This window comes from Pipistrellus hanaki (assembly GCF_964339955.1).
Source record: "Pipistrellus hanaki genome assembly, chromosome: X".
Lineage (NCBI taxonomy): Eukaryota > Metazoa > Chordata > Mammalia > Chiroptera > Vespertilionidae > Pipistrellus > Pipistrellus hanaki.
Window position 1 is genome coordinate 95,872,766 of NC_140524.1, and position 22,677 is coordinate 95,895,442.

At 41.8% G+C, this 22,677-nt stretch overlaps 1 protein-coding gene across 5 annotated transcripts in view; it reads left to right on the top strand.

The window, feature by feature from the left end:
• PHKA2 (phosphorylase kinase regulatory subunit alpha 2) overlaps nucleotides 1–22,677 on the top strand; it is a 57,198-nt gene that overhangs the window by 21,221 nt on the left and 13,300 nt on the right. For 4 of the 5 annotated variants that reach the window (XM_084869439.1, XM_084869441.1, XM_084869442.1 and 1 more), the window contains 16 exons: nucleotides 1,052–1,150; nucleotides 1,395–1,541; nucleotides 3,467–3,520; nucleotides 4,161–4,283; nucleotides 5,883–5,978; nucleotides 9,404–9,511; nucleotides 9,892–9,970; nucleotides 11,314–11,448; nucleotides 12,109–12,218; nucleotides 13,364–13,508; nucleotides 13,787–13,865; nucleotides 18,382–18,554; nucleotides 19,293–19,469; nucleotides 20,549–20,637; nucleotides 21,621–21,760; nucleotides 22,171–22,327. In XM_084869439.1, coding sequence (XP_084725565.1) covers nucleotides 1,052–1,150; nucleotides 1,395–1,541; nucleotides 3,467–3,520; nucleotides 4,161–4,283; nucleotides 5,883–5,978; nucleotides 9,404–9,511; nucleotides 9,892–9,970; nucleotides 11,314–11,448; nucleotides 12,109–12,218; nucleotides 13,364–13,508; nucleotides 13,787–13,865; nucleotides 18,382–18,554; nucleotides 19,293–19,469; nucleotides 20,549–20,637; nucleotides 21,621–21,760; nucleotides 22,171–22,327 — 1,911 coding nt within the window. Of the gene's footprint in view, nucleotides 1–1,051; nucleotides 1,151–1,394; nucleotides 1,542–3,466; nucleotides 3,521–4,160; nucleotides 4,284–5,882; nucleotides 5,979–9,403; nucleotides 9,512–9,891; nucleotides 9,971–11,313; nucleotides 11,449–12,108; nucleotides 12,219–13,363; nucleotides 13,866–18,381; nucleotides 18,555–19,292; nucleotides 19,470–20,548; nucleotides 20,638–21,620; nucleotides 21,761–22,170; nucleotides 22,328–22,677 lie in introns of those variants that run through there. The other variant, XR_014793688.1, reaches the window with a different exon arrangement.

Below are 22,677 nucleotides of genomic sequence, written 5' to 3' on the forward strand. Positions count from 1 at the left end.
TCTATTAAGAGAACAGAATGATGGTTGCCAGATTCTAGGGGGTTGGGAGGAGAGTTAAAAAGGTGAAGGGATTGAGAAGTAGATTGGTAGTTACAAAATAGTCATGGGGATATAAAGTACAGCATTGGGAATATAGTCAATGATATTGTAATAACTATGTATGGTGCCAGGTGGGTACTGGAAATATCGGGGGAAACACTTTGTAAAGTATATGATTGTCTAACCACTATGCTGTACACCTGAAGCTAATAAAGAATAATATTGAATGCAAACTGCAAGTGAAACAAAAATCATAATAAAAATAAATACATAAATAATAAGAGTAAAAAATATGCTTTGTTAAGGTCAACTGACAAACAACATAGTTAGTACTAAAAAAAAAAAAAAAAAAAAAAAGAACTTTTTTAAGTGCCAGATATGCCCTCAGGAATTAATCACTAAAATAGGAGAAAGAAAAGCCAACCATAGCCAAAACCGGTTTGGCTCAGTGGTAGAGCGTCGGTCTGCGGACTGAAAGGTCTCGGGTTCGATTCCAGGCAAGGGCATATATGTTGGTTGCGGGCACATCTCCGGTGGGGGGTGTGCAGGAGGTGGCTGGTTGATGTTTCTCTCTCATCAACGTTCCTGGCTCTCTATCTCTCTCCCTTCCTCTCTGTAAAAAAATCAATAAAATATGTTTAAAAAAAAAAGAAAAAAAGCCAACCATGAATTATAGTGCCCCCTGTGTATGTGTGCGCGCACACACACACACACACACACACACAATTATTAATTTGTTAATATTTCATTTTTGTATAATCATTTCATTTGAGGAAATATTTTTGTTTTCCTCTGCTTGCTCCCTTAATGAGCTGCAACATTTAGGAAAGCTCTGATCTACTGAAAATAAGGATAGAACATGACCATAGGACTCTTTGGCTGGACTTTAAAGATAATGTTTCATCACCTTTGGGGAAATGTGTACACCTAGACTGCTTAATGAAAAAGGAGTATTGGATATGGGAGTGCATGTTCACTAGAAAGGAAAAGTAATTCTGACCTGTGTTTGTAGGCAGCACTTGAAGCAATTGATGAACTGGATCTTTTTGGAGCCCACGGAGGACGCAAGTCAGTGATCCATGTCCTGCCTGATGAGGTTGAACACTGTCAGGTAACAGCACAGCCTCTCACATTCCAGAGAGCTGGACTCATGAAGGGAAGACATGGGCTCCAGTTTTCCTTACCTTTCTAGCTTGGTGGTACTTGGCTTCTTTGAGCTTTAGTTCCCTCATTCATACAGTGGGACAAAGCTCTAATTACTTGAATATTCCTTTGGGGCAAAGGTCCTGATTTCTAGATACTGTGCATAATTATTAGTATGTCACAGGTTAAAGTCACTTCTGTTTTTCATTCAGTCTATTCTGTTCTCCATGCTGCCAAGAGCATCGACGTCTAAAGAGATTGATGCTGGACTTCTTTCTATTATTTCTTTCCCGGCCTTTGCAGTGGAAGATATGAACCTTGTGAATGTGACCAAAAATGAAATTATTTCAAAGCTCCAGGTAAGCGGTGGTCACCCTAGTGCTGATCTGCCCTGTGTTAAGTACCACTTTCACACTATGACTTGGTTCTCCATGAGGCCAATAGCTTGGCTTATCTAAGTGGGCTCATAGAGTGAGGTATTCAAAGCCGAGTCTCTTAGTGATCGAGTGACTTGGTTCTCTTCCTAAGTTTCAGAGGGTGACTCAAGCTGTCATCTTTGAGCCCCAATTCATACCATTCCTGTACTAAGGCATAATTTCTTAACCCTTTAGAAATCACAGACTCCTTTGAAAATGTCTTGAAAGCTATAGAGTTCCTGCCAGAAATAAAAAGACATGTTTCAATATCCTCAGACTTTACACATAATAGCAGGGGACTTAGTGATCCCAAAGTTAAATTGAATTTTTTAAAAAAAATCCCTGTTCTGCATAACTATGTAACTATGATACATTACATCAAAGTGAGAATGTTATTAAATATCTTAGCCAGCCTTGGCTCGTATGGCTCAGTTCATTGAGAGTCATCACATGCACCAAAAGGTCACGGTTCAATTCCCAGTCAGAGCGCATACTTGGATTGTGGGCTTGATCCCCAGTAGAGGGTGTGCAGAAGGCAAGAAATAAGTGTTTCTCTGTCACATGGATATTGCTCTCTCTCTGGGAAAAAATATTAAAAGTTTCATTAACAAGTTGTGTGTGAGTGTGTGTGTGTGTGTGTGTATGTGTGTGTTTAAGAGAAAGAGGAAGGGCGAGAGATAGAAACATCAGTACATCAATGAGAGAGAAACACTGATCGGCTGCCTCCTGAATGCTCCCCACTGGAGATTGTGTCTGCAACCCAAGCATGTGCTCTGACTGGGAACTGAACTGAAACCAGGGACCTCTTGGTTCATGGGTCGATGAACAGCCATTGAGCCACACCAGATGGGCAATAAGTTTTTAAAAAATTCCAGCCAACTGAAGTTATTGGCAAAATTATCAAAGAATATAAGTTTCCTAAGACAAAATTCACGTTTATGATCTTACTTAGATTCTGTGAAAAATGCTTTTAGCCCTTGGAAACAAGGAATTAAAGGGACTCCAAGCATATCCCCAAAAGACGGTGGTGTCTCAGTCAGGGTTCAGTGGTGGAAAAGGAACCTCTTTAGATAGTTAGTTGAAGCAGGCAGAGACTTAGTGTAGGGAATGAAGTGTTTATAGGGAGCAGATTCTAAGTGGACCTCCCAGAGGCATCTGGGACTGGCCACTAGGGCAGTGCTTGCCTCCACAGCCTACACTAGAGCACCTCATACACACTTAAGAAATTGGGAAATGGTCACCCAAAGCTGCTATCCAGGGATTTAGAAAGGCAGATTAAGAGAGCCCTGCAACTGCCATTCCTTCCTGACACCCAGAAAACTGGACAGGAACGCTGGAACCTGCAGCAGGAAAAGCAGAAGTGACATCTCTAAGTCACAGGAAGCCCCATCTGCCTCCCTATCAACCTTCAGGACACAGTCTCCTTTGCAGTGGAAGACATGAATTTTATGAATAGAACCTATCTGCAAGGACTCTGGAATGCCCCTTTAGTTTTCCAGTCTTTCAAGTAGAAGCAGTCCAATCCAGGTATCTGAATGGTGGCTTTTCCACGCAGTGAGGGTCCCTTTGCACCATTGCATAATATGACAAATCAGAATGAAAGGCTGGTCATTCACTGAACTCTTAGTGATTATTCTCACTCCTCTGATAGCTTACTGTAGTATTTTGGAATTTTCTTCAAACTGAATTTACTTCACGTAGGACCTAAAAATAACTTTTTGTATCAATGATAAAGAGTACTTGGTACACATTTCAGTACTACAAGATTCATGAGAAAAGGGGGCAGAGGCTTGACTGGAGTTAAAATCAAAAAGCAAAGAAATTCTTCTGGTGTCCTCAAATGCATTTGTTTTTCTTTCTCTTCTTAGGGGCGTTATGGGTGTTGTCGCTTCCTTCGAGATGGTTATAAAACCCCAAGAGAGGTTGTATTTATTTATTTATTTATTTATTTATTTATTTATTTATTTATTTTTAAGAGAGGTTGTATTTAAATAATATTTCCTAAGATTCCTTAACTGCTTCATATCTAAGTTGCCACTGTGGTGTTCTTCCTCTATTGATTATAGTTACATGTTAGAATATTGGAAAGAGAAGTCTTAATTTTGGTATTACAAGCCTGGAGTTAGACAATAGAATAGTAAAATCATTAGGAGGACAGCAAGCTGGTGGTTTAAAACCAGCTTGTAGACAGGACAAACAGTTCTGTGGCTCACGTGGGTTTTTAAATACCAACTGTGGCCCCTTCCTTGGGTTTCTTTGCCATAGTGACTGATAGAATAATATCGATAAAATAGTCTGCCAAGCATTGTGAGAGATAAATTGCTATTTATTTGTTAGAGATAGGAAACAATAAACTACCAGGCAATCTTGTGTACATTTCTGATATTTTACCATAGAAAACTGCCAAAAACAGCATCTCCCCATTATAGCAGAATCCTAATTATGTTATACCAACCTCCAAGCTGCATTGAAACAGACACGTGAGGGAAACCCAGTACAGTGCAATGGTATTATCTATGTATCTGACATCACCTTTTAGAAGGTTTACCTACTTGATTACAGGACCCAAACCGATTGCATTATGACCCTGCAGAACTCAAGCTCTTTGAAAACATTGAATGTGAATGGCCTGTGTTCTGGACATACTTCATAATTGATGGGGTCTTCAGTGGTGACGCTGTTCAAGTAAGGAGATGCGGGGTATATGTTTAATCTTCCACTTATCTGTCAAAGGACTTTGCTAGAGGTGGTCTATCCAGTTCACCAACATATTCCCTGTGCCTATGACATAGTAAGTACACAGTAAATATTTGTTAATGCAGCATCCATTTGTTCAAGACAGGGTTCTTTAGCATTTGCTGCTGTGCATACTTGGGTGAGCAAAACAGATTTGTCTTTATGAAGCTTATGTGCATGACTGATACACTCAAAGATTTGCTGCTTTTTTAACTTTTTCAGATCTGACATTTTTATAACCTGCTTGAATCATGTGTTCTAGGTTGGGGTGAACAATATAAGATGTATTTTAGTTTTTGAAAGCTGCCTCTGCTCAGGAACGGGGGGGGGGGGGGGGGGCGGGGGGCGGGGAGGTGTTGGTGCAGAAACAATAGCAAGCTTGAAATGTTGATATTTCCCGTTGTTTATTCTTACTTTTATGCTGTAGTGATTATCTTGGATCTTATGATTTCTTTTTATCCCAGAACTGAAAGATCTCAAAAAGATTGAGTTAGAATTTCATTGTGAATAAGCTTGACAATGATCAGAAACAAACAAAGACTAAGGAGACACAAAAGACTGTACTTAGTACCTTGTTTTCTAGGTCTCATAAAATTTATGACACTTATGCCTACCCTGTCTCTTCTACTTGTTGCCCAATGACATTTAAAAAAAAGGATGCACCCCTGGTCATGCTTTGACTGGGCTCTCCAAAGATGAAATGTCTTAAATAGCAGGTGGCTAATTAAAGTTTTTTTTCCCCTCCCTTTTTTCTCTTCCCTTTTAATATGTAGAGTTTTATCATTGCCTTTTTCATTTCATGAAAATGTTTACATCAACAGCATCCTAAGAATAGGGGTACATAGATCATGGTATATATAGTTCCTTGTTCAGCAAGTGTTTCTTGAGCAATGAATATTTGAATGAGGGCCTTGTAGTGTAAAACTACCTATAGGTGGAAGTGGGATGCACTTCTTATGATCCGGCCTCCACTCCCAGAAGCTTATAGTCTAGCTGGTGAGACAAATTGTATTTATTTATTTATTTATTTATTTATTATTTTTTACTTATTTTTTTTAGAGAGGGAGATAGGGAGAGGGAGGAACAAACATTGTTGTGAGAGAGATACATCTATCGGTTGCCTCCTTTACTCACCCTGACCAGGGATTGAACCCTCAACCTAGGTAGGTGCCCTGACCGGGAATCAAACCTGTGACCTTCCACAGGACAATGCTCTGACCAACTGAATCATGCTGGCCAGGGCAAGACAAAATTTAAATATGTGTGAAGTTAAGAGTGAAATTTTTAACTCATGGGGTAAAGACCACCCAGAGAAAGAAGAAAAAAGCCATACAGAAAAGACCAGTTGTGTTTCGCTCCTCCTAACACTTGCTGTCAGCAAGAGTCCCGGTTCCTCCTGCCCTCTTTGAGCTAAAGGTATTTGTGCATTTCCTGGACCCGTGTCCTACTTCTAATCTGTTGTTGAGAATGGTGTTTTTCTGTGTTACACTGACGTTACAGCATTAAGGACCCCTTTTTCATACCATTGGGGATCGGACTGTTTTCCAGGTCCAAGAATACCGAGAGGCCCTGGAGGGAATATTAATCAGGGGCAAGAATGGGATCCACCTGGTGCCAGAACTCTATGCCATCCCACCTAACAAGGTAATCAGGCATTGCTTATCGAGAACAAAGTGACTTAGTGCTTGGCCTTTTCATATTTTTCACCCCCTTTCCAGAACTAACACTTTTTCTCCAGGAGAAGTGGTTTGTAAAGCCTTCAGCAGTGTTCCTAACTATCACAGAAGTTATGGCTTTGGAGCCATGCTTGCAAAGGGGAGTCCAAGTGCGGCATCAATGGAGGACCTTCCAATGATATCTGTTCCTCACCGGAGCCCAAGGCCAAATGAACCTTCAAATGCACAAAACACTGTTGGACACCATGTCCTCACGCTTATCCACAGAAGAAGAAACCAGACAGAATCTTCCTAGGGAAAGAGGAGAGATGTGTAGATAGAGTTGAGAATCTCTTCCTTTGAATCAAGCCATTCCAGAGCTAAAGCTCAAGCAATCACTTAGAAGACATTCTACATCAGGGAGAGAGAAATAATCAATAAGATGCCTAAAGATAGTTTTGTTCTATCCAGTTTCCTATATTGGGCCATGACGGACCTATATAGATCTTGATGGGAAGATTTCCCTATATGTGTGTCATGTTTAGAAGAAAGAATTCTTGACTCAAGGCTGTTTGTCCTTCATCCGTTCCTATTGCTTCATTTCTATATTTGCAGGAAGTAGAGACTTCAAAGAGCATCATATTCCCCCTAATTGACAGGAACAGCAGGCGATCATAATCCAGCAGAAGCTGTCATGCCATAGCTTAGGTTTAGTGGTTCTGTGGTTAAATCAAGCCCACAAGCACATGGTCAGAAAACTGGTAGGGCCTCTGGAATTGTGTGCCTCTGCCCAAAGAGGCTCTGGAACCTGTTAGTGCTCAGATAGCACTGGTCCACCTGGGACCAGTCCGGAGGTGCCTCCTAATGGGTAGTACATTTCCAGGTGATGGAGAGTCCCTCACTATAGTTACAGATCAGGCCATGGAGCCTACAAGGGCTCTTTTCACTCTAAGTGTCAGAGACCTAGGCATCCTACAAATGTATTCATATGAATGTGTTGCTGGTGAGGGGCTGACAGTCGGGCCTGGGTAGTTATTTCCCAGCAATGTGTTCAGGTTTCCCATTTCCAATATTGAGGCACTTGGCAGAACAAAAATTGGTAATAGGAGGCCATTTAGATCCTGGAAGCAGAGCAAGTGGAAATAAATGACTTCATGGGTATTTTAGCTATTTTATGGAAGAGAATAACCATCCATCTGTGTTCTACTAGAAGGCATGTATTCATGACTATAGTAAATGCTAGGTGTGAACAGTGCTGGCTACATGTAAAAAATTACTCTGCAGCTTTTCTCTCTTCTAAACTTTGCACTGACCTTTAAGCAAGGCACCTATTTTGAACACTATTTTATGTTGGCCACAGTGTGTATAGGCTGTTCCAGAGAACATGTGGGAAGGTTCACCCATCACAGCAGTGGCGTGTAGAAACCACTGCAGATGGGACACCCAGATCCATATGGCACCTTTGTACAAATTAGAAAAAGGACCTCATCCTTGAAGTGGCTGCAGCCCCAGACCAAAGTGGCATCAAGCCTGGATGTTAGCCTCACTCTTCCTCAACTAGACATGCTTGTACAAAGGGCTACCATCCATGGGGTCCTCCATTGCACAGCTTGAGACTAATTCAAGTGTGCCCAGCAGATACGTATTAAGCAGCTGCTCCGGGCCCGGTACCAGACTAGATTCTGGGGCACAAAAGGGTTGCAATGCCAGCTCTGCCTCTGCAAGCTTGCAGGCTAGTGGGGGGTCAGAGGAGCTAGTCCGGGGATGGAGAGCAGACATAGGAGTGGTGGTGGCAAAGACCTGATGCACTGAAAGACTTGCAAGCAGATCAGAAGGGGTGGGAAAGGGGGAGGAAATGCCACTAGAGGGAGGCAGTAGCCAGCCCGTGGGTGGCAACAGGGTAGAGCCAGGCTGTCTTGTAATCCGGACACCTTGCCTGCCTTCTGTTCTTTGCATAGACTATTTCTCATTCTAGATCTTTTCAGTCTTTCTGGACATTACTTATATTTCAATAGCTTTAGCGTACAATGTGATGGTAAAAATAATCCTGCACCACTGCAAAACATCCAGAATTCTGCCAAAAGAAGTAAACACCTATCTCTAATCTTACTACCCAAAGATAACCACTGTGACATTTTGGTGAATCTCATTTCATACTAGTATCCCATTTGATTATTTGATTGCCGGTGATGTTTAATTCTGTTTAGTGTATGATCTTCAGGTTTTCTTAATGTTTGCTACTACAGCAAATTTTAAAATTTTTACGAAGTATATTAATAACATCACCGATTAACACACCAAGAATGATTGCCCTCGTAGTGTGATTTTCCCCTTTGGAGAAGGATAAATGTGTCTACTTCCTTTGATCGACTGATATTTTCTGGAAGGAAAAAAGTGGTCACTGCATTACTCCTAACCAACGTTGTACTGAATAAAAACCCAAAGGTCAGCATGGAGTTTACAACAGAGAAAGTTGTAGACTAACTCTTAGAGTGCATACTGTCCATCAAAAAGAGAACTGTAACTTATTTAGATGAGTCAAGAGCCCCCAATGGATTCAGCTTTGTGAATCCCTGATGAAAACTTCTTGATCTAATAGAACAATTGTTCTTTTCTCAATAAATAGTGCCACCTTCTGGTAATTTTCTTGTGTAAGCATACAGTTTATGAACTCTTGGGGATAGCAAGATCAAAGAAGACTTAGCATCAGTGATGCACTGCCATGGCAGAAGGCTGATGCTTTATTTTATTTTATTTTTTAAATGCCTCAACCCATTTTTATTTTATTTTTAATATATTTTATTGATTTTTACAGAGAGGAAGGGAGAGGGATAAAGAGTTAGAAACATCGATGAGAGAGAAACATTGATCAGCTGCCTCCTGCATACCCCCTACTGGGGATGAGCTAGCAACCAAGGTACCTGCCCTTGACCAGAATCGAACCTGGGACCCTTCAGTCCGCAGGCCGACGCTCTATCCACTGAGCCACACCGGTTAGGGCAGAAGAAGGCTGATGTTGTAGATCATTGTATCCAAAATACAGCCAGATGTAAGCATGAGCTGTGCAACTTCTTGTTGCCTGGAGCTGTGCTCAAAGAAAGCTGGCCAGGTTTCCAATGTCTGCCTCTCTGCCTTCTGCCATCAGTGTGCTTGTGGGCAGAGCACTGGCCTGGGACCAGGCCCAGATATGAGTTCTGCCTCTGCTGCTTTTACGTGTGAACCACCCCTCCCACCCACTACCATCAGCACAAAGGTTTAGCCTCCTTGGCCTCCCAATTCCAGCTCTCACACAGAATTGGCCTGGGGAGCAAATGAGTAGCATTGTGTAAATCCTCAGTGTGCTCTCTAGTGTATGGTGGCACTGGCCTTTTTATCCTCTGACATTCCGACTTTAGGATTTTCTCTCTTTGCCAGGTAGACGAAGAGTATAAGAATCCTCACACGGTGGACAGAGTTCCTCTGGGGAAGCTACCCCATCTGTGGGGTCAGTCCTTGTACATCCTCAGCTCACTCTTGGCAGAGGTAGGCAACTTGGGGGCTTCACAGATGGGGATCCGAAAGAGCACAGTGGCTCTCTGTCCACTATGGCGGTGAATGTCTTTGGCATCTTCATGGCTTTAAAGTCAGCTGCTCTGAAGTATTCGTTACTATTGTTCTCTTCACTCACATAAGATGGTGGCATATTTGACTAGCTGTAGAGAGCGAGGCGCCGAAGTCATAACACATTTATCAGTGCCTATCTAAATGACCTATGTGTTTCAGAGAAAATAAGCAATAGACTTGAAATATATAAGGGAATAAGTACTGAATATTTTGAGCCCCAAAATATGTCATTTTCAAATTTAGGTTAAATTTGGGTTAATCGATATTTCATAGTGTTAATGCTCCTTTTTCCCCCCTAGGGATTCCTTGCCACTGGTGAAATTGACCCCTTAAATAGAAGATTTTCCACTTCTGTTAAGCCTGATGTTGTGGTACAAGGTTTGTGAGCGTGTTTACTATTTTTATTTAACTTTGTAAAACCCATGTGTATTTTTTGCTTGATTTTTTAATTGAATTTATTGGGGTGACATTGGTTAATAAAATTATATAGGTTTCAGGTGTACAGTTCTATAATACATCATCTTCACATTATATTGTGTATTTAGCACCCCTAATCAAGTCTCCATCCATCATCATTTATCCCCCCTTTACCCTTTTTTTACTTCCCCTTAACCCCCATTCCCACTGGCAATCACCATACTGTTGTCTGTGTCTATGAGTGGTTTTTTTTTTCAATTCTTTTACCTTTTTCACCCAGCTCCAAAACCCCCCTTCCCTCTGGCAGCTGTCAATATGTTCTTTGTATCCATTAGTCTGTGTCTATATTGTTTATTAGTTTATTTTGTTCATTAGATTCCACATGTAAGTGAAATCATATGGTACTTGTCTTTCTCTGACTGGCTTATTTCACTTAGCATAATACTCTTGCAGTCCATCCATGCTCTCCCAAAAGGTAAGATTTCCTTCTTTTTTATAGCCAATTAATATTCCATTGTGTAAATGTACCACAGCTTTCTTATCCACTCACCTACTGTTGGGCACTTAGGTTGCATCAAAATCTTGGCTATTATAAACAACACTGCCATGAACATAGGGGTGCATATATTCCTTCTAATCATTGTTTCAGGATTCTTAGGATAGATTCCTATGGAATTGCCTTATGATCCCGCGATTCCACTTCTGGGAAAACCCATGTATTTTTAATGCAAATGTTCCCTGATTTTCTATTGTTTAAGTGTGTATGATATATGTATGCTTTAGTGTATATTAATTTGTAACATCATAGCAGAACACATTACTCACATGTTTGTGGTGATGCAGGTGGCATGTGCTAGCATGGAAGCTATGTCCTTTGGGAGCAGGGGCACAGGTTTCTCCTGGTACTCCCATGTGCATCTGTCTCTACTCCTGACCACATGTGAAAAGAATACCAGACAGGTTTAGAATAAATGTAGATCCAGGGGAATGCAAGACATCATATGAAATGGGGTAATTTGACATGGTATTTGTTGAAGACCATTTTTAGAAGTCTCTTATCAGACTGTCATGTACATTGTAAGTACATGAAATATGCATCAAGAGTGTTGAGAAGAGGCAAGGCCAGAGAGAATCAGGAAGAGCAGCAGTACATGTGCTGTCATTTTCAAAGACACCTAGTTCACGGAGAGCATGCTAATGTGTGTATCACAGGCCAGAAAAGAGGTCAGTCAATGATACATATATCCATGTGAGGAGACAATGGCCACAATGTAATGAAGATTTTGTGTTCTTCTTATTTGCAGTGACTGTTCTGGCAGAAAACAACCACATTAAGGACTTGTTGAGGAAGCATGGGATAGACATCCAGAGTATTGCCGACATTCACCCAATCCGAGTCCAACCAGGCCGGATCCTTAGTCACATATACGCCAAGCTGGGTAGGTTTGGGGAAATAGGGCATGTTTGGCAAGGAGGCATTTCTGTTCTAGGCTTTGGATCTGGGGGGAGACTGTGATATGGATAAATTCTTTAGAATTTTGTGCGAAGCCCTATAGCAGGTGGTTTGATCACTTCTATGTGAAGAATGGGCAAACAAGCACGTTCTCCTCATGCTGGTTCAGTAGATGTCACCACAGGTTGGCCATGCGATTTGCCAAATCTGTTGTAAAATATGCAGCCACCTTTGAAAAATTCACAATTGGAACAGTCATTTGTGTCTTGATAACATTTTAATTTTCATCTAGAGTCTCAGAAAAATGGCCATTTACCCATTAAAATAGGAGGGGGTTCTCTTTACTTTTTCTAAAATCTGACTTTGCTTAGTAAATTAGAAGTAAACATTAAGTAAATTTTTGCAACAATTTTCTTCTATATAGATGTTGAATCAGGTACTACTCATATACATTCATGAAAAGGGGGTGAGACTTGTTTTTAATTCATCTTTATCCTATTTAAAGATGTACTGGTGTTAGAAAAATCAAACCCCACAATGGGTTGTTTGACATAAAAATATGTTCAGTCTTAGCTGAAGTCAGTTGGATTAGATGTTACTGTATTTATTCTAACACCATTTCTCTTTTTTTTTTTTTTCCAAATAGGACGCAATAAGAATATGAAATTGAGCGGGCGACCATATAGGCACATTGGCGTCCTTGGAACATCTAAACTCTATGTGATTAGGAACCAAATATTTACTTTCACACCTCAGGTGAGACGAGCATGCCAGTAAGAAACCAACAAGCATCTTTTCATTAAGCTCTCTTTTCTGGCTGGTGAGCCATTTTGAATGTGGTAGAATGTGCATGCATATGTTCAAATAGAGACATTTAGGATGACACCTATTACCCTAGTACAATTCTTTACTCATAGTAGGTGCACAATTATTGTGCCTTGGATCAAATTGAGTGTGTCATAACTTCCAGTCATTAGTAGTGAAATTCACACCACTTTATAAATTTGCTAGTAACATATCACTTGCCTCATAGCCCTTGTGCCCCTAATGACAAGAGTCCCTCACCTTGCTTAAGTTGTGTTCAGACCCTCTGTAACACACAGCCAATCTGATTTTCAGGTCCCAACCCCCTTGATGGGATCCTGAATATACTGATTATGGAACTTTCAGAGTTTTTGTTTCAAAACCAAAACAAAACAAAACAAAAACTTGTCCTCTGGAACCCAAACCAAACGTTTTCCATCCATTTGGGCAGCTAGAAAGACCAACTGCAGTACCACTTTGTCAACATGGAGCACAGCGCCCCGCTACCTAGGCACATAGTCAGGGGTCAGTAGCCCCAAATTGCTCTTTTTCACCCTAACCCACGCTGCTCACTTCAATCTTGTGAGTTATTTCTGTTCCCAACACATTGCAGACCAGAGCATGAACTTAGCATAGACTGGTCCAGAGGCCGGAAGACCAATTTGATTTTCATCGACATCAGGGCACAGTGCCTTTAGTTCACATTAGCCAGGCCATCCATCAGGTAATCATAATTCCCACATCTCGGTTGCTCTCGGTGCCCTCACTTGGAAAGCAACTCCGAGCCCAGCAGCCCTGGAGGAGTAAGAATTAGGGAGTTATTGATTTCCTTTAGGAGACGGTGATATTGGGCCTGGTGCTTATGTCCGCATCTGAGGAGTTGTAAATAGATTTAGCCGTGCAACTTTCCCTTCCACAGCTCCCGTGCAGGGGACAGGTCGATTTGTCTGAGAGCCCCCTGATAGGTGGATTATAACCAGGATTGAGCTGTTTCTCTGGAAACATGGCACAAGGATTAGCGCTGCCGTGAATGACAGCTGGGGTCGTGTCGAGGGAAATGAAGGACAACCGCTTACTGGGCCCATTCTGACTTGCAGTTTACCGACCAGCATCACTTCTATCTGGCCCTGGACAACGAGATGATCGTGGAGATGCTGAGGATTGAGCTGGCTTACCTGTGCACCTGCTGGCGGATGACGGGCAGACCCACGCTCACCTTCCCGATCACCCAGACCATGCTCAGTAACTCCATGAACTTGATCTGCCTGAATCACATCCCACTATTTGGGTTGGGCCCTTGTCCCAGTGTTTAAAATGGCTCCTGTGGACAGAGCTAAGTATTGAAGGGGTGTTTCAGCAGTTCAGTCTCTTAGCTCAGGACTCTTCTATGACATAGGTATTTAATTAGGTTGTGTTGATGAAAACATTTCAGTGCATGCCTCCCCTGCCCCCCTTCCCGCCACAAAGAAAGTATTCCCAGATGAAGTAAACTAACTCATCTTTTCCTCTTTCCCCCTTAGCAAATGATGGCTCAGACATTCATCCTGCAGTTCTTTCTACAATTAGAAAACTAGAGGATGGATATTTTGGAGGAGCTAGGTAATTTATGATTTTTTAAAAAAAAGTAACTTTCTTAACGTCCTTTTGCTGCCCGTCTCCCATTTTTCATGTCAATTGTTAAACATAGAAGCGTGGTGCTTTAGGGTAAGAAGGAAGTTAAAACTTATTGGCTCCAGTGACCCATGTAAAACTGGAATAATCTCTAAAGCAGCATTCGGTGGGTGTTTGTGAAGGTTTTGTGGACACCAGGAGGCCTGGGGCAAAAAGAGGTAAACATATCAATTCTCTGAAGTGGCATTCCTGGAATGCATGTATGGAATTCTGTGCTGTTTCTAGTAAAAGACATGAAAGAAAAGACCAAGTGCCTAAGATCTAGTAGTTTCTCAGTAAATGCTTCTTGAATTGACTTGAGTGTGCAATCACCTGAAGAATGATTCACAGAACTTTACAAATTCCTTAGCGGCCCTCAGAGCAGAGCACCTGAATATGCCTAGACCAGTGGTCGGCAAACTCATCAGTCAACAGAGCCAAATATCAACAGTACAACGATTGAAATTTCTTTTGAGAGCCGAAAACCAACTTCTGCGCATGGGCCACGAAGTTTCAATAGCACTGTACGTGCGCACCCGCATGTGGTATTTTGTGGAAGAGCCACACTCAAGGGGCCAAAGAGCCGCATGTGGCTCACGAGCCGCAGTTTGCCGACCACTGGCCTAGACCATTGTCCCCTCATCTCAGTGGAATGAAACCCATTCCTTTGTAGGCCCACGGTATGGCAGAAGCTCCCAGGTATTATGGTTAAGCATCTTGAGTGATGGGGGCTCACTTCCCAGTAAAACCCCAGTTTTTTTTCACCCTCTGACTGTCACAAGGCAGAGGTTTTCTCTGGAGCATCTATGCCCTGACCTCTCTGAATTCCCTGGGATATGCCAGAAGGGCCACAGGAGAACCTCACTGGGAAGCCAGCCCCTCACAGGCTCAGGGAGGCTTCCATTTGGTCCCTGATGGAATGCCACTTGCTACATTTGAGTGGGCCTTAAAATAAGGTGACCAGACGTCCCGCTTTTGGCGGGGCAGTCCCGATTTTTCACAATTTGTCCCGCGTCCCGTCACTGCCTGGTCACCTTACCTTAAAATCAGCCCTTCTTCTCACATCCTCCCATACTGGAGACCCTGATGCCACAGTAACTTTTTCAAATTGTGGTCAAATCCACATAAAATAAAATGTACCACTAACCATGTTTAATTGTACAGTTCAGTACTGTTAAATGCATTCACAGTGTTATGTAACCAACCTCCAGAACTCTTCAACTTGTAAAACTGAACCTCTGTGCTCATTAAACAGCTCTCCATTTTCCCCTGCTCCTGCCCCTGGGAACCACCATTCTATTTCCGGTCTCTTGGTAGCAAGTGGGCTCATCCAGTATTTCTGTCTTTGTGACTGGCTCATTTCACGCAGCCTGATGTCTTCAAGGTTGAGTCACTGTGCTGGGCTTGGTACCTCTGCTCACAGACCTACTGCATGTTTTGCTCTAGACTTGAAGGGACTCTCTCTCTGAGCTGCTCCTGGCCTCTCTCAGGAGTGTCAGTGAGTCTGTCCACAACATTTTGCCATCTACATTTCCAGTGCTAGTGCCATACCTGCAGTTGACACCCACATTCATCCATTTTACCTCCCGTCTGAATAAGTTACCACCTAGTGTACAGCATCTTAACCGGGAGAAAATACCATATGCCCATAATTAACTGTTTTTCAAAATTATATATTAATTGAAATATAATCATTGTCAAAAGGACGCTGTAGTTAATGGAGCACTTGCAATGTGTTCTCTGTTGCTTGGTACTCATTGCCACATTTAATTTTCACTTTGTCACGTGGGCTGTATTCCCACTTTAGAAAGAAGGAGCAGTCACCTCAGAGAGCCAGCGCACAAGACAAATGGGTGCAGAAGCTCTGTGTGAATCCAGAAACCAGGCCCTAATCCCATGTGGAGCTGGCGGAAGGCTTCTAGGAATCCAGAGAACCTCCCATTTACAGAGTACAATGATTCAGAGAACCAGGGAACCAAACAGGAATGCCTACCTTTCCTACCGAGTTCTTTCAACATAAGAAACATTCAAACCTGTAAAGAATTTTTGTGAGTTTATTTAAACCGAAATATGGCAATTGCCAGGAAGCCAAATCTCAACATCATGGGATAAAGCTCCAGAGAATGGCAGTTTTGCACCTTATTTTATGCATTACAATCCAAAGAGAAGATGTAAGTGGGTTACATGAAATTCATTGGTAATAGATTAAGGAGGCAGGAGAGAGCAGAAGAGGGAAATCTCTGGGACTGGGTAAAAAGTAAAATGATACAGCTGATACATTGGTGGGTACAGGATAGTTAATAATCAACAACATGATAAAAATAACAATGAGAGGATTTGTAGTATCTGCTCTGGTGCATTGATTGTGCCCAGAGGGGCCAGAAAAAAAAGGGGAAGTTACCCTGACTTTATAAAGGTATGTTATCATAGATGCAAAAGACAATAGACAGGCTGTTAAGGTAAAGATTGACCTTTGTTAGGCAAGATTCTAGTCTAGGACAGGACTATCTGCCATAAACTTTTAGTTCAAAGGCTTTAATTTCAGACTTTCCTTTGTAGTTACGTTAGTTCTCCGAATTTGCAAGGTTGCCACACAGGCCTTCCCTGAGCTTGTCAAGTTAGCTCATGGCCCCTTTTCGTCCACAGCAGTTACAACTGAATCTCATTTTGCTTTTTCCTTTGTGGCTGAGGGTCTTGTAAAAGCTGAACTCCCCCTAGATGCTGGTCTCCACTTCCTGGAACCAACTGGGGTAGCTTGCTATCAAATTACTGCCTTTCGACCTTTGACCTGACATCTTTCAACTTAATCAGAGGGAAACTTTCCATTGTCTTTTTTCCTGGTCTACCTCACCAGTCCCCTTCCCCAACCTCAGGACAAAACCATCACCCGAACTGACTCCAGGGCTCTGGGGGGAAAGTTATTACTTTATCAAGAGAAGTCATTTCTTGTCTTCAGGCCTTGTTTATGATGTAGTCCATTTGCCCATTGAAGCTCAACCACCTATGAATTCATTTGCATCACTGCTTTCATTTATTCCTTAAAGGGTTCTCTAAGTCATAATCTGATGCTAGTAGCTCCGAGACATCTTACTGCCTCCAGATGTAACTTGTTTAAAAAAAATATTTTATTGATTTTACACAGAGAGGAATTGAGAGGGACAGAGAGTTAGAAACGTCGATGAGAGAGAAACATCGACCAGCTGCCTCTTGCATACCCCCCACTGGGGATGTGCCCGCAACCAATGTACATGCCCTTGACCGGAATCGAACCTGGGACCCCTCAGTCCGCAGGCCTACGCTCTATCCACTGAGCCAAACCGGTCCCGGCCAGATGTAACATTTTTAAGAAGCACACAGAAGAGGTTTTCTTTTTGTAGTGTGGACACCCCACTATACCCCGAACCTGAGGGTGGACCTGCAGAACTCAAAGGCTGGTGCCTTTGTAGCGGGACCCCACACTGGCAAAGCCATCTCTCAGTTTTCAGTGGACCTTTTCCTAGCCTGGTAATATACTAGGGCACTCTGAGCACTTACTCTGGTTTGGGGCTGGCCCACCCCTCACATTCCTTTTAGACCAGTGATTCTCAACCTTCCTAATGTTGCGACCTGTTAATACAGTTCCTCATGCTGTGGTGACCCCCACCATAAAATTATTTTCGTTGCTGCTTCATAACTGTAATTTTGCTACTGTTATGAATCGTAATATAAATCTCTGTGTTTTCCGATGGTCTTAGGGAACCCTGCTAGCGGTTCTCAACCTGTGGGTCACAACACACAGGTTGAGAACTGCTGCTGTAGAGCCTAAGACCGCTGGAAAACACAGATATTAACATTACGATTCATAATAGTAGCAAAATTAGTTATGAAATAGCAACGAAAATAATTTTATGGTTGGGGTCACCACAACATGAGGAACTGTATTAAAGGGCCTCGGCATTAGAAAGGTTGAGAACCACTGTTCTAGACAGAACTTGGGCTCTGAGACGTGCCATCTGCCCCTGTGTGACCCTATTGCATGGTAGGGACTCAAATGATGGCACAAGTACAACCAGAGAATCATTGCTTATAGTTTTGTTCTGGTCCAGTCACTGAGGGAAAAAAAAAAAAAAACTCCAAAAGTTTGGTTCTGGTTAAAAGTAATTCGCTCAATATGTGTTTTTTTTTCCTTTTTTTGTTCGGTATGTTTTGTAAAACTTTGGTTGGTTCAGTAAAATTTATTTCTGTTTGTGTTGGGCTCAGGGATAAGAAATCAGCGTGATTCATTTTGGCTGTTAATATGCTGTGTACTTCCACTTTATTCTTGCTATTGAATTTTCATTTGAATTGCTTGGCTGACTGCTGCAGAACGACATATTTATTGATCCTGGCAGAAGTGCTACCTGATTCTTGAAAAGTATTTTCATGATTCATTAGTGGAAGTTTGTCCATGTGCACCTATATCTCTAACATAGTGTCTCCTTGGCAGAGTAAAATTAGGGAGCCTTTCGGAATTTCTCACCACGTCTTTCTACACGTATCTGACCTTCCTGGATCCAGACTGTGAGGAAAAGTTATTTGATGATGATTCCAACGAAGGGAGCATCAGTCCTGATAGCGATTCAGATTTGGGAGGATATTTCGAAGAGTCTTACAATCAAGGTATAGCTAGGAATGCCTTTGCAGGCTGTTCATTGAACTTAATGAAACCTTAGCATTGTGGTAGAATTGCCCTAAGACACAAACACAGAAAATGATTGTTCATTAACCTGACAAAAAAGGCTTTAGAAACCTGTAGGCATTAAAACGAATACAATGCCACTTTCAAAACCTCAACCACAGCGGGGCTTTTTAAAACCTAGAGTGACAAAGAGTTTCAGGCATGAGGACTTTTGACAAAATATACAGTATTCTAAAGACAAAAACCCAGGGCTTGAATTTTCAAAGGAATGGCAGAATGATCTAGGTTTGGTTGGATATGAGAGCTGAAATTCTACGTGCATAACATTTCTCAAACTGAATAGGATTTGGGGTTGAAGTGACCTGCTTTTTACTTTGGGATAGTACTTGGGATTGGGGCTGGGGATTCCATAACGCTTAGCTCACTCATGACAAATTAAAATAAAAAGCAGGTGTCAGCTGCTGGCCCTCAGGGTACCTTACATATTCAGTTCATGTTGTAATGCTCTCATATGTACACTATCTTTTCCTAGGATGGAGTTGTTTTTTTTTTTTCAAACAGTAGCTTTATATGTGTAAATCTCCTCACTTGGAGAAGGGTGTAAATATCTTCCACTAAATTTACCTAGTGCTATGTGCTACACATAATCACTATGATGCCTTTAGGATATTTCTGTAGCTTGTTTTCATTGGCTCTTTTGCTTGCCTGTCCAATTGCAGAAAGCCAGGATGAATTTGACCAGTATATCAACAACCTCCTGCAGAGCACATCCTTGAAATGCTACCTGCCCTCTCTTCGTAAGAAGACTTCAGAAGACACCCATGTTTTCAGTGCTATCCACTCCACTCGGGATATACTTTCCGTGATGGCAAAAGCAAAGGGTTTGGAAATTCCATGTATGTTATTAACTCTTTTCTGCCTGTTCAAATACATTTTTAATCAAAGTCCAAGACTCCAGAGAGACAACAAAATACAGATGTTTTCTCCCTCACCCCTCCCCTCTCTACTGTCCCCAGTCCTTCTTAGAAGCAACCACATTCAACTCTTATTTATTTCTTCTGGCATTTATATAGCTCCACATTTCTAAGGTAATTCTAAAATAATGTGTATGTACTGCTGTCTTTTGATGCATTGACTTTATTCAGTATTTGTTGACTTTCTCTTGTGGGGTGAGGTTTTAGCTGTCTTAAATAACCACCGCTCCCTCTGCTTCACTTTTCCTAGCAGTCAGATATAGATGTATTAAAACTAAGTTAAATCAGTACTCACTCTTTATTCTATTGTTTGTATGCAAATATTATTCTCAACTGAGCATTACAGTATACTATAATTATATTGTTTTTTACTTTTTTTTTCTAAAGCTAATAGTTGCCCTATCTTTTAATTTGCCTTGCTTCCTTGTTATACTTTCCAATGGCCTCTTAATATAAATTTCCACCAGGTCAATCATACCTAGAAATTTTTTCATTTCACTATTTTAAATTTATTTTTAATAAACCTTTAATGATAACATCAAAAGGTGGTTGGAAAACATATATCTTAATGCCTGGCAGTGGCAAAGTGAAACACATATTTTGTAGGAAGCCCAGACACCTTGATTATGAGAAGGCCAGTGACCTTGTACAAATGACCTACCCTCTCTGATTCTCAGTTTTTTCATCTGAAAGAAAAAGAAATTGGGCTTAATCATTTCTAAGGCTCAGTCCAGTCCTAAGATGCTATGTAATTTCCCCCTGAATTCCAGGAGGCAAAAGTGAAATTTTACTCCTTAAAACAAGATCAATGTCCTGCTCATGTGTTTCCAGCACATGATGTAGCTACATGATAAATTGTTGTTAAAATAAAACTAATTAAGTAATCACCTTTTTAAATTGTTTTGTATTGAATGAGGAGTAACTACTACTGTGCCTCTTCAAAGAAGTATTTTCTATTTCCTCCTCCTCAAAAGAATGCTCTTTATTCTTTGGTTTTCCAGTTGTTCCCATGACTTTGCCAACTAAAGCTCTAAATACACACCGTAAATCGCTGAATCTTGTTGATTCTCCTCATCCACTCCTAAAACAGGTAAAATTTAGAATCACTTTGCTAACAAATGTAATATTCCTTGATGTTGGTGTAATCCCAAGAAATCTTTTACATGGTTGAACTCAAAAGAAAGCATATTTCTTGATATCCAGAACTTTTAGGATTAGAAGTCTGCTTTTCCATATAAACCAACTCAGTTGTCTAAAATCTGCTTTGTGTCAGTATGCACATTGAATTTGATGCAAACTTTGATTTTTCTGCATGTAGGAAAATGCTACTGACTTTTTGCCCACTCATCAGAATCTATGTCACACTGCAGGAAACAAGCTAGCTCACTACCTAGCCCTGTCCTGTCTGTGCCAGCCAGCCAAGGCTGGCAACATGCAGGAAGGGGTACAAAATCAGAAAAGACTCCTCAGGGGAATAAATCTCAGGGTGTTTCCCACTGGTTCCCATAATCTGTTATTTTATCCAGAAATCTCCTTTGATTTTATCCCACATGAATAGAGAGATTCCGTATCTATTGGAGAATATTTTAACCTAACCTCAATTTTAGGTTGTTTAAAACTCACATACTTTTTGCATTTGTTTTTTAAAAGATATTTTATTGAGTATTACATATATAGAAAAGTGAGCAGAGTGTAAGTATACAAGCTCACTGAATTATCACCACACCAGTAGACACAGGTAAATGACCAATCACTTTTTCCAGTCGCTTCCACCCCTCCACTCCAAAGGTAACTTTGGATAGCATAAGTTCTAACACCCGGGGTTAGTTTTGCTGTTTTTGAACTTGGCATAAATAAAACTCATCCATATTTTAACCTGTTCAGTCCTTGCAAACATTGACTAATGCAGTGATTCACTGATCAAAAATAGCAAAGCACATACATAAAAAGCTACAAAAGATTTACTGAAAACCTGGAGTATGGTGACAGAGTTCCAAGACCAGGTTGATGTGTCACTTGGGATCTGAAAGTGTGCATGCTCAGTTCTTCTCCCCTGCTTTTTGGTTTTCGTAGGGTCCGGTCCCCGAAGGTGACTTCCAGTGGCCCAGAGATGGTCATGGCGATATGGACTGTGAGAAGCTGGTCGAGCAGCTGAAAGACTGTTCAAACCTACAGGACCAAGCAGACATTCTGTACATTCTGTATGTGATAAAGTAAGTTTCTGGTCTTTGCTAGTCCGAGCTTTCCCCCATCTCCTTGATTCTGTCTTGGTCTTTTTGGCCTTCCAGCAAGCTGGGTCATGAATATATTACCCAAATTAGCCAGGATCACTGCCAACAGACTTCTATCCCCTTTACTGCCTATTCATGCTGGCTTCTCAGGACCAGGAGGCTAGGTGAAGCCAGGATCTCACTGTTTCCCGATGTTAGGCTTCTGTTTCCAGTGGAAGAGGGATGCATTGGTGAGACTCAACCCAATCCCGAGACTCGGAGGCAGTAGGAGGGCCCCGAGCACTGGCAGAGTGTGCGGTGACTCATCCCCCTCCCTGCCACGGGAGCTCCGCTGCAAGAGAATGCGGACTATAAACGTTGTGGGCCACACTTCTAGGGTTTTCTCTCAACAGGGGCCCCAGCTGGGACACAAATCTCTCCGGACAGCATGGAGTCACAGTTCAAAACCTCCTCAGTGAGCTCTACGGGAAAGCCGGCCTGAACCAGGAGTGGGGTTTGATCCGCTACATCTCTGGCCTGCTCAGGAAGAAAGTAGAGGTCCTGGCCGAGGTCAGAGCCACTGCGCTGGCTGTCGGTCTGTCTTTTCTAGCCCCATGCCCTCTTCTTCTTCTTCTTCTTCTTCTTCTTCTTCTTTTTTTTTTTGGAAAGCTTGAGGCAAGCACCTCTTATTTGTAAAGGAAACAAGTTATTTAATATACGGGTGGAGCGGGCTCTCCTCTCCGGACCTCCCACTGCTTCTTGGAAGGCGAGCAGAGGAAATGAAATGGAAGTTGATTCATTTTGTTCCTTCTTAGCTGTAGAAAGAGGTTTGCCGAGAAGTAAAACAAAAATGCTCTGTGGCCTGGCGTCCTCTTAAACAGAGCTCTCTTATTTCTGTACAACCACGCTATAATCATCAT